At 35.5% G+C, this 12031-nt stretch overlaps 1 protein-coding gene across 4 annotated transcripts in view; it reads right to left on the bottom strand.

Annotated features, from left to right (window-relative positions):
- Positions 1-12031, bottom strand: part of MED13L (mediator complex subunit 13L) — a 252149-nt gene that overhangs the window by 52688 nt on the left and 187430 nt on the right. For all 4 annotated transcript variants that reach the window (XM_045585405.1, XM_036449257.2, XM_036449260.2 and 1 more), the window contains 4 exons: positions 9072-9217; positions 5562-5753; positions 4992-5180; positions 859-1024 (listed from right to left, as the gene is read on the bottom strand). In XM_045585405.1, the coding sequence (XP_045441361.1) occupies positions 859-1024; positions 4992-5180; positions 5562-5753; positions 9072-9217 (693 nt within the window). The remainder of the gene's footprint in view (positions 1-858; positions 1025-4991; positions 5181-5561; positions 5754-9071; positions 9218-12031) is intronic.

Below are 12031 nucleotides of genomic sequence, written 5' to 3'. Positions count from 1 at the left end.
TCATATTAAAATAGATATGAAAATAAGCTGAATGATTACTTAAGTCCTGATAAGCAAAAAAAACACTGACTACTATTGTCATTATTATTCATGCAATTAAAATAATCAATAGTAATCTCTTATTATCAGTTCTTCCTCTTTTCCAAAAATATGTTAAAGGAGGGAGAAATGGAGGGCAGAAAAGAAGGGAGGAAAGAAAGAAAAGAAGAAAGGTAAGAAAGTTGGATATGGGAAAGAAAAGAATATAATTTCCCCAAATGGACAAACAGAGGCTGGTACACACCCCTCTGTCATTAATTCAGTTCAGAAATGTATTGTCAATTAAAACATAAGGTCAATATAAAATAGAAAACGTGACAAAGAAGGTAATTTCTCACTGTAAAAAAGAAACATTCATAAATTAGTATCAGGAGCTTCAAAATTTCCTGAATAATCAAATCAAGTCATCACCTGTGTTTTTCATGTTTATGTTAACTTTTATCCTATTATGGCCGGCATGGCTCAGTGGTCGAGGATCAACCCAAGAACCAGGAGGTCATGGTTCTATTCCGGGTCAGCGCACATGCCCAGACTGTGAACTTGATCCCCAAATAGGGACAGGCAGAAGGCAGCTGATTGACGATTCTCTCTCATCATTGATGTTTCTATCTCTCTCCCCCTCTATCTTCCTCTCTGAAATCAATAAAAACTTTTTTTTAAAAATTTTTATCCATAATATTATTTTCAAAATAAAGAAATACCTATCTAATGACCCCTCAGGCTAGTCACACAACAGTGTAATATGACTGACCCTCTTTGTATAGTAACCAAAGAGATGGTTACTAAACCACAATTCAGACATAATGCAAAAAAACATACTTGGACTGCGTTCTGTTGAGGATGCATTCCTTCCAGACTCGATGGACCATATGATTGTGGAGTTTTAGAGGAATCTTCCCCGATCTCTTTGGACTGTGCATAGTAATCATCCCCCCATCTTGGGAACCTAAGTGACTGACAGCACTCTGAGCACCTCCACTCTCACCTGGGAAAGACAGATAATTTGCAAGGTCATTTTTCTGAAAAGCTAGCTTATTTAACATAACATTTTAAATGTTAAGACTCATCTTCATGTTACTGTGCCCTACCCCCTTGCAATAATAACGTTCTCTGTAGCTATAAGTATAATTTGTGACAGTACAGATTTTTGTTGTTATTTTGGCATTTTGATTCTCTGTGTTCTCCCTAAAATAGTTAATCCCATCAATACTCACATACTCATACTCCCTCATGGGCATATACCACACGGAGGCATTTCTGCTCAAATGGGAACTGGAGATGACTTACACAGAAGGGTTCATACATCATAACATCAAAGACATAAACATACATAGACTGTTCTGGACTTTTTAAATCCCAATGCAGTAAATAAGTTTCAAGGCAAAACGAAATAGTAGAGGGAACTTTACGCTTGTTTAGCTAAATGGTTGTGTAACAACTATGTACAATGTCCTAGTAGAAGAAAAAACTTAATGGCACAAAGCTATAACAAGGTCAAATTTCAAATTTGTGTGGGGGACTGTTTGTCCTAATGTCTGACACTATTTATGAAAGTATAGTACTAAAACATTGAAAGAGGTTGTCTTGACATTTTAATAAGAGTGGATTAAAAATTCACTGGTTTTTTTCTAACTCCACTTTGTTTCTCCAACTATAAGTTGGTATGTCATCCATTTTTTTCTATTATAACCATTATGACTGCTGATAATAGTGATTATTATGTCATGAGTATTTTATTAGTTCTATCTCATTCAAAACAAATACTGAAGTCAATTTCGAGTATTAAATATCAATTACTTTCATCTATTTGATTTCATAAATATATTGTGGGTTTTATTCTGAACAGAAGTAAAATGCAAAACATCCTGACCAAAATAATCTATTTTTAGAACTCTGGAAACCTCCATTCTCATATGAAAAATAAATCAGCAACCTATATCACAAACTAATATTCTTGGCATCAATGCAACAAAATGACAATGAGTTGAATGGTTAGGCTCAGCGCACGCTCTCTCTCTCTCTCTCTCTCTATATATATATATATATACACACACACACACAAACACACACACACACACATATATCTATATCTATATCTATATATATATATATATAGATAGATAGATAGATAGATATATAGATAGATAGATATATATATTTTTTTAAAGAAAGAAACCAACCCAAATGCGTACTTCCTAAGAAATGGAAGCTTTCTTGTTCCCCAGAAAAGTACTGTTACATTACAAATGAGACAAAGGAAACATGAAAACTGGTCTTTCATTGCTACCTTTTATCTTACAAGATCCCTGATTTGGTTCATGATGCAAAATAATTCATTTCAATTTTACAATGGACTTTCAAATGCCTATTCTAAAACAAAGCAAAGTGAAGAAACAAACAGCAGAAGTAGATAACTCAGTATTTGCCACCAAACACCCTACAGCTAAAGAGATCATATGTCCTTGGTACTAAAGGAAGTAAGTATGACCAATAAAGGAGAGGGGTACAGAAAACAAGCAATAGTCTTTTCTAATTAAAGTTGAGTCAATGCTTTCAATGATTTAGCTAAAATGTGGGTGATATCTTATATGGAACTAAATAAGATTTGTACTCCTGTTAAATTCATGTTGAATGTTATTTCTTATAAGTGTCTTCATAAACACAAGTGGCAAGCTGATGTGCCTATTCACAAGTAACTTCACCAAATCAATGATCCTACTATGTCCCCTGTTACTCTAGGCAATCTTGGCCACTTCAGGGGGGCAAAGTAACCCATTTCATCCTGTATCTAGAAAATCATCGCAACGTTCAATATTAGTCAACTGCAGTCAGGGCTGAGCAAGATTCTTTCTGATGGAGCAGGTAAGAGTTTTAAGCTGTAATTCACATATCATCATGTACACATTTGGACAAGTTCATTTTACAACAAAGATTCCAGTAACTTTAATTTCATTATGTTTGGTGTGTGTTTTTGTTGTTGTTTTGTTTTGGTTTTGCTTGCTTGCTTTAGGGAGGAAGCATCAGGGGACTTATTTACCCAGGACCTAGCACAATGACACACACGAGTAAGAGGGGAAGGAGCTGTAAGATCTATAGCCATGAACTCCACACTAAAAACCACCATAAACAAAACCTCTCAGTTTTGAGTTATGACATTTAGAGTTCTGAACTTATCCATCAGAAGTCAAGGCCTTATTTATGCATACAGTAAGTCTTCAATTTTAAGTTGAATACAAATTTCACTAAATACTGGGCAAAATAAATAAAACCAAAAAGGATGACAACTTACGGGGTGCAATTGTTAAAAATAGAACCTTTATATGAAATGTGATTAAAATTTTAAAATAATGATAGTTCTAATCTTTCCTTAATGTATCTTCTCTATGGTGATTATTACAAAAGATGATAAAAGTAATTTTTCTTTTTCATTTTAAAGGAGTTTTAATAAAAATTGTTTGAGCAAATCCTTTTACAAAGAATCATCCAAACTCTGTTCTACCAAGTTAGAGCCAGATGCATGTGTTTCCACCATCTTAGCAACTACACAACCCTTAGAAACACAGGCCACATGTTGTACATTTCTATGTCTCCCACACAGTATCAGAGTAATTCATGCATATACTGTTAAACTGTTTACACAACTCTGTCAAGTATAGTACCTAATACATATAACAACCTTGTAAAGAACTGAGTATTTGTCCCCAGCGGTGTGCCTCAATGGCTGAGTGTTGACCTATGAACCTGGAGGTCATGGTTCGATTCCCAGTCAGAGCACATGCCCAGGTTGTGGGCTCAATCTCTAGTGTGGGGCATGCAGGAGGCAGCAATCAATGATATCCTCTCATCATTGATGTTTTTTTTTCTCTCTCTCTCTCTCTCCCTATTCCTTCCTCTCTGAAATCAATAAAAATATCTATATTTTAAAAAGAACGGAGTATTTGACAGAGAAGGAAAACAGGTTCAGGACAAATATGAGAATTAAATAAGGTCACTAACCTAAAAAGCTACAGAAAAGCTTTAAAAGTAGGTGTGTTCAATCACAAAATCTATACTTTTCCCAACATACTGTTTAACCATGAACTTCTTCGGAAGCCCCACTATGTGGCAAGCAGTATGCTAGAAACTGAAATGTCTAATCCTCATGAAAATTACCATGTTGGTGCGCAGCATGCTTGAGAGTGTTTTTAAAGATTAGCAGCCAAGACTTTATTTATTTTGATGTTCCTGCCAACATGGTCCACATTAAATGCCTATAAATAATCCCACTGCAATTCAGATATGATGAATATCTTTTCCTTAGTGAATAGATTTCCAATGAAAGTCAACTACCATAAAATTTAATATAGAAAATATACTGTTCAACAAAAAGGCAAAATCCTCTCAATTTAAACAATTTCTGAATTTTTCCATGAAGAAAAACAGTTTGTCAAAATTTTCACATTTTGAAAAACATCATTAATGGACAAAGATTACTGACAGGACAAAGCATTTATTCAGAGCTCCTGGATGCTGGCCTAACTTTATCAAAGTAGAAAAAGAACTGTCCAAGACATATCCCTGTATGGCAATAGTCAACTGAGCAAAAGTTCCAGCCACAGTCTGATGTAGTGTTTCCCATTTGTTTACAATAAAGAAGCAGCCTTCATCTTGTTTCCTGAAAATATGTAAGCACATGAATGCACATGTGTTAAAAGGGGCAGATGTGTGTATAGAACTTAAGAGAAACAACTAAATTATTTAACTGGATAATTTAGAGACTAAAATTCTGAAACATATAAATTCTGTTTCTTTAAATTTTTTCCTTTTCCATTTTGCAAAATTTCTGTGTTACCCTACTTCCATCTCTTTCTCCATGAATTTCTCAAGATGAGTTTTCTCCCTGTTCTATGGCAAGGGAACTATATGATTTTCTGGGATCTCGTCCACCCAGAATATTCCTGGGTTGTTCTCACCTGTTGCGGCCTGTTCTGGAGAGGTGGGCGGGGTGAGAGGCATCCCACAGTTACTTGGGTCCTTCACACTACCAAGTCCCTGCTGCCCAACGGAAATATGGCCTCCAGCACTTGCACTGCTCTGAGGAACTGGGATATCATTCTGAGAGATCAGAACAAAAGCTGAAGGATAAACCATCCGGACACCACCTGTAAGGAAAGAGCAAGGAGAAAATCAGGGCTGAGAGAAAGTTCACACTAGACTGCCAACTTTATTATTCCAATGGTCAGAGTCAAAGCTCTGGTGAGCATGGGATACTCATTAAGTCCTGCAAAAAGTGGTATGTTTCATTCTTCTATAAGTTAATAGCTGTTTAACCATGTGTTCCAAAATTATAATAATAGCATTTGGAATCCAGGGACCATTGGTGCTTCAGGCAAGATAACTATTCAGTATAACCACTGTGTCAAGAGAATTTTAAAAATGGGAAAATTATGGAGATTATTTTTGATGAATCTGAATGATTATCTTTTTAAATTAAGGAAGAGGAAGAGAGAAGAAAGTTCTTCAGGCAAAATATTTTCTCTTACCAACAATTACTTCAACTGCCACGGGAAAATCATTGTCATATCCCAACTCCTCTTCTTTCAATTCTTCTTTCTTTTTCAGCACCATTGGGTAGAAATACTGCCATTCCTCAATCAACTTACGGGTGGCTGGGTCGGACATCTTGTATGCTTGGCCTGTTAGCGTGCCATTTAATCCATAAGGACTTACCAGTACTAAGGCAGGAGGAGAAACATAGGTTACAGATCACAGTAATAATTCCTACTAAAGTGTTGTGGTATTTTTAGGTTAAAGTATAGCATCACTTAATGTATATTGCTCTTTATTTGCTAACTCCTTTCAAAGTGTGATTTTTTTAAAAAGTTTTTAATTTTACTACTTCTTATTTATATTCTCAACTGACATCAATTTTTGAAGGAAATCAAATGGGGGAAATACAGTACTATCAGACAGCTATTATGGACATACAGTATATAAATTATCTCTATGTTAAAGCTTATACTTATCAATTTGATAATAGCTCATACAACATAAACACTGAGTCTTCCATAACAGAATAAAACCATTCAATACAACACCAAAACTTGCTAAGAACTTGAACACTCTTCCTATGGTTCCTGATACTTCCTAAAGACTGTGGTAACCAAAATGCATAAATAAAACTTCTAATAGCAGAAAAGCCTTAATTTACCTACTATAAAATATGCTTGTTATTAAAGTATTATCTCTACTGTTTTAGAGAGCTGTTGATAAAACAACTCCAAATAAAATTTATTTTACTAAAGTAAAGAACTCAAAATCCTCCTATCTTTCTCCTTCAGTAATTGACCTTGATCTCATTTTCACTGAGATAGACACAAAAAATGAAGTTAACATAGTGCTGTGTGTAACCCAGGCAGTTTTTAGCCTCAGGGTGAGTATTTCAACCTTCCGAATAACACTTTTCTGGGATAAAGAGGTCACTTTTTCTTACTCCTAATTAAAACAAAAACAAAAACAAAAACAAAAACAAAAAAAAACCCACAAAAAACAAACAAACAACACCTCAGCATAGTTATTAAATGGGATGTTCTTTTTCTTCTTGATGGCTTTATTTAACAGCTGGATGGTATACCACATCAATCAAGACAGAGATAGCTGTAGACATCACATATTTCTTGGTGCCTTTCTGCTGTTCCTCAGTGATTCAAATGGGATAAAATTACTGACTCCAAAGACAGTTAATCAAGGGCAATTTTCCTATATTAACACTTCTAGGAAATTAACACTTCTACATCAATGTCATGTTCACTACAGTTATCTATAGGCCAGCACCTGCCCTAAGAATGTACCTCCTCACACTAATCTAGGGAAATAAGCAGGAGAATGTCCCACAAGGTTTCTCTATGATTTGAAGCATTAGCAACAAACTAGTAAGATTTAAAATAAGTGGTCTATAGGGACCTAGTATTCCTAAAAGTATCCTTATCAATTTAGGTTAGTTACCTTCCTTTATGACTAGTAATTCCTTTTCTAACCATAAAGAAATGCTGTTCTTTTGAGTGATAACATCTAGAATGAAATCAAATGGTCCTCAGCACCTTCACAATCAAGGAAACAGTAGTATTTAAGAAATTTTGACAATCCATAATATGTGCATAATGTATAACTCTCAAGTGTATAGTCTGAGAATGGGGCTGTTTTTTATAGCAGCTCATACATAAAACACCCCAAATTACAGAATAATAATGAATATAGTTTAAAATATGTTGCAAGTGGGAGGTAGGGGGAAAGTAGGTAATATTTTAGGGCAATAAGCAGATGCTTTTACCAAATTAAATGAGAATCAACTGTAGAAAACCATAAAGACAATCATCCTATATAATAAAAAGCTAAAATGCAAATGACAAAATGGTAGAATGACTGGTCACTATGATGTGCACTGACCACCAGGGAGCAGACACTCAATGTAGGAGCTACACCGTGGAGGTCAGTATGCTCCCACAGAGGGAGCACCACTTAGCCAGAAGCCAGGCTCACAGCTGGAGAGCACAGCAGCAGTGGTGGGAGCCTCTCCCACCTCCGTGGCAATGATAAGCCCTCAGTTGGACAACCCCCTCCCAGGGCTCCTGGACATCGCCCACCAAGTGCATGAATTTCTTGCACTGGGCCTCTAGTAAATAATATGGAGAATAAACATCCACAATTATCTAATATAACAGGTGGTTATATCAATAAAAATACTTGTTATGTTAGTTAAAATATCAGCATTTTAAAAATTGTATTTTAAAATTACATTAAAAATTATATTTTGTAATACACTAAGACTATTTTAATCAGACATTTCTAGCAAAGACAAATTGGACTGGTAAAAAAAAAAAGTTTCTATATGGTTCAACCTAATATTAAAATATTTTAAAACTTATTCATAGAAAATTCTGAATTCCAACACAAACCCAAAGATATACAAAATGCACAATTAGTGAAAAGGGACATGGAGTTATTTTGGTGATATTTCGGTGAAAAGCTGAGAATTAATAAAAATATGAATGTCTATTAAATTACAACCAAATGCCTACAATCAATGTAGCCTATAATTAAGAGTAAGCAATAAAGTTATTACTGTCACTGAAGAAATTATATATTACACAATTCTAGAAATTTTATTTTGATTAAAATTTCAAATACTAAGTCTAATAGTAATTATCTGAAAATGATGGCATTCTTGTAACAGTAGAACAAACAATAAAAACCTTTAATTTATAAGGATTATGTTTTTCAAATACTTATTCATCTTTTTTTCTGAAGGAATTCTCTACATTTTATTTCTCAACTCAACCTGACATAAAACCACCTTATATATGTGATAAACTTTAAGCAAAAACAAACCAACAAAAAATCAGCAAGCTATTATAATTTAATAGAAGCCTGATGCACAAATTCATGCACCACTGGGGTCCCTCAACCTGACCTGTGGTATCAGGCTGAAACCAGTTCTTCAACATCCCCCGAAGGGTCCCAGATTGCAAGAGGGTGCAGGCCAGGCTGAGGGACCTCACCGGTGCATGATCGGGACTGGGGAGGGACGCAGGAGTTTGGCCAACCAAGGAAGGACTATAGGAGGGCTCCAGGGCATGTCCAGCCTATTTCCCTCAATCCCAATCAGCGGGATCCCAGCAGCAAGCTAACCTACTGGTCAGAACATCTGCCCCCTGGTGGTCAGTGCACGTCATGCTACTCGTCTACTGGTCGACTACGAATGCATGTCATAATGAGTGGTTGAACGGCCTTAGCATATCATTAGCATATTATGCTTTGATTGGTTGAACAGCCAACTGGATGACTGGATACTTAGTATATTAGGCTTGTATTATATAGAAGGATTGTGAAATGTTGGTCTTTCTTCTTCAGAAACTGACACTTAGGCTTACCTTTAAAATGTCCATTAAAGATAATATCTCATTTTGCAAAACCTAACTGGGCAGATGGCTGGCTAGCCAGTAAGGTGGAGGGAGAGGGCAAAGGAGGAGAGCAGAGCATCAGCATTTACTTACCTTGAAATGGTGCAGGTGAAGACTGAGCCATGTGTATATGCTCCTCATTGATCAAATAAATTGGCTGGTGTTGGGCAATCTCCACACTTGTGCATACATTACTTTCCCCATGAAGAAAGAATGTGAAAGCACAGGACAAATGTTCACTGGAAAACAAACAATGAGAAACTCAACTCTACATTTTGATATAAAATGAATGCTAGATACAAGAACTATAGCTTCACTTTATTAACCACTCAGCAAAACCTGCCACTGGTGATATTAACAGCATAAATTTCCAGTTGATTGTGGACAAGTAATATGACAATAATTAGTTGGCAACTAACTAAATTAAAGCTGCCAGATAAGTCTGAAAAACTAGTTATGTAGCATTGTGAAAATTTGAAAGCTGTTGTGAAGAATGATTCCTGTTTCATTTGCAAAAAGTCTCCTGTGCTGACTTATACATTCTTGGGAACAGAAAAAGAATGACATTTTTCTACCTTCTCATGTACTGGCTTTTAATTGAGTCTAGAGACAATGATAAAACAGTTTTGCTTAGGTTTGGTATGCTATAACAATAACACTAAACTTACAAGCTTACATTACAGTAAGGTTAACACTGTTGACTTTAAAATAGCAATTAAAGACACCACTGTATTTAAGTTCCCAACATACAGCTGATAAAGTAAAGCAAGTGTCTAAATGAGCTGGTAATCTATTATATTTATTTTTACAATTTACTTCTGATCACAACATTTTATTAAAGCATTGAACACATCCCCCCATTTTCCACACAATTAGCTAAAAATTTAACAAAAAGATTATGTGTCTTGGAAAAGATAATTTCAAAATTCCTACAGTGGCACATTATTTCAAAGTAGTTAACTTTGGCCCTAAGCCAGCCATAACATCGGCACTTCTCAAGACAGCTCACACGAGCATGTGCCTGATGAACCCAATCACTGTAGGCGCCAGGCAACCATGTAAAAAATTCATCACCAAAATTTGCTTCTTTTCAAAAGTTCTTTAAAATATTATAAAGCATATTTTGAGTACCAGTCAAAACAATAAATTTGATGAAAGTATAAAATTATAAGGCTTTAAGGAAAAAGAAAAATAGAAGTGATAAAATGTTCATTTCATCACACAGCAAAGCATATATATTCTTTCTTGGCAAGTATCGTAAGATAACCTGAGAAAACTTTGTGTTTTACTATAATGTGAAGTTTCATCATTAAGAAACACCTAGTCTGGGCATATGGGTATTTAGCACAACACAGTAAACAAGACAGTAACTATAACTTTGTAAGAATTTTAAACATCCCCTTGATACCATATTTATGTTTCAAGTTTACAATAACAAAATAATAACAACAAACTGTCCTTTCTATATGAAAATCACACTAGAAACAGGTCATCTTCAACAAACATTATGCCTGGCATATAACAGGATCAAAATATAAGTTAATCTGATTAAATTTCCACCCGTAAAATTCAAGGAAGAGGTTGATATAAAATGAATGCTTATTTATAACTACAATCCCATGTAATCAATAGTATTTTACAAACAGCTAAGGTTATAGATATTGAGGGTAGTACAGAATACGTTCTTTTACACTGGTTCTCAACTGTACATAAGAACAATGCTAACCAACATTTATCAGCCAACTAAAATGTGACCCTTGCCCTCAAGGAGCACATAAGCTAATAAGACTGATAAGAACACACATCAATAAAGTAAATCCAGGAGAATAAAGAAAGAGAATGGAAAAACAAAATGCTATAGGAATGCTAAGCCATACTGATTTGTTCAATCTCAAAGACCCAAATGCTTCAAGAAGACAAGAACCAGTAAAAAGAGGGTTTTAGTAGTACAGAGAAAAGAAAAGGTAAGAGAGACAACATGTGGCAAGGAGTGGAGTAGCTAAGAGCAGAATATAGCTTGGAAATTCTAAAGGAGGAATGGCGTGACAGGATGGGAAAGGAGTATGAAAAAGAAGTCAGAGGTCACCTTTTGAGACAACAAAGAGACCTGTATGGGAAAAATACCATGGAGCTAATTTAAGGTTTGGTTTTAAAAAGTCAGCTGAATCTAAAGACTCATGATGAAACTTCAAAACAGTATTCATTTGAATTTGCTGTGTCCCAAAAAACACAGCAGAGAAGCACAATTGAAAAAAGTAGGAATTGAATCACTGAACTATTTTTTATATTGATAACTTTAAAAACAAAATGTCTTTTTAAAGTAAAACAACATAAGAAAAACAGCAAGTTACAGCTGAAATATAACAGAAGTCACCAATCTATAAATAGATACAAAAGGCTAATATGCAAAGTATCCCCTCGGGAGTTCGATCAGGAGACTGAGAGTTCAAATGCTATGATGTGTGCTGACCATGGCGGGCGGGGGGGGGTGGGGGGGGGCTGCTACGTGAAATGAAGGAAGGCCCAGGCTGGGCAGCTGAAGAAGGAAGGCCCCAGCTGGCAGCTGGAAGGCCCCAATTGGCCCTGACTGCCTGTCAGACCTAAAGATCCTACCCATGCATGAATATAGTGCACTGGGCCTCCAATAATTATATAATTTTTGGTTAAGATACTTCACCTTTCTTTTTTATGTTAATGCAATGTATCACTGATTGATTTACATATGTTGAATCATCCTGTGCCACTTGAATGAACCCCACTTAACTGTGATGTATTCTTTTTATGTATTATTATCAGTTTGCTAGTATTTTGTTTGCATCTATATTTATCAGAGATATTGGTTTGTAGTTTTCTTTTTTGTGTTATTTTTTAAAATATATTTTATTGATTTTTTTACAGAGAGGAAGGGAGAGCGCTAGAGAGTCAGAAACATCAATGAGAGAGACACATCGATCAGCTGCTGGGGACGTGCCTGCAACCAAGGTACATGCCCCTGACCAGAATTGAACCCAGGACCCTTCAGTCCGCAGGCCAATGCTCTATCCACTGAGCCA

Source organism: Pipistrellus kuhlii, unplaced genomic scaffold, assembly GCF_014108245.1.
Source record: "Pipistrellus kuhlii isolate mPipKuh1 unplaced genomic scaffold, mPipKuh1.p scaffold_m20_p_20, whole genome shotgun sequence".
Taxonomy (NCBI): domain Eukaryota; kingdom Metazoa; phylum Chordata; class Mammalia; order Chiroptera; family Vespertilionidae; genus Pipistrellus; species Pipistrellus kuhlii.
The sequence above is the reverse complement of the archived record's forward strand: the minus strand, read 5'-3'. Positions and strand labels throughout refer to the sequence as shown.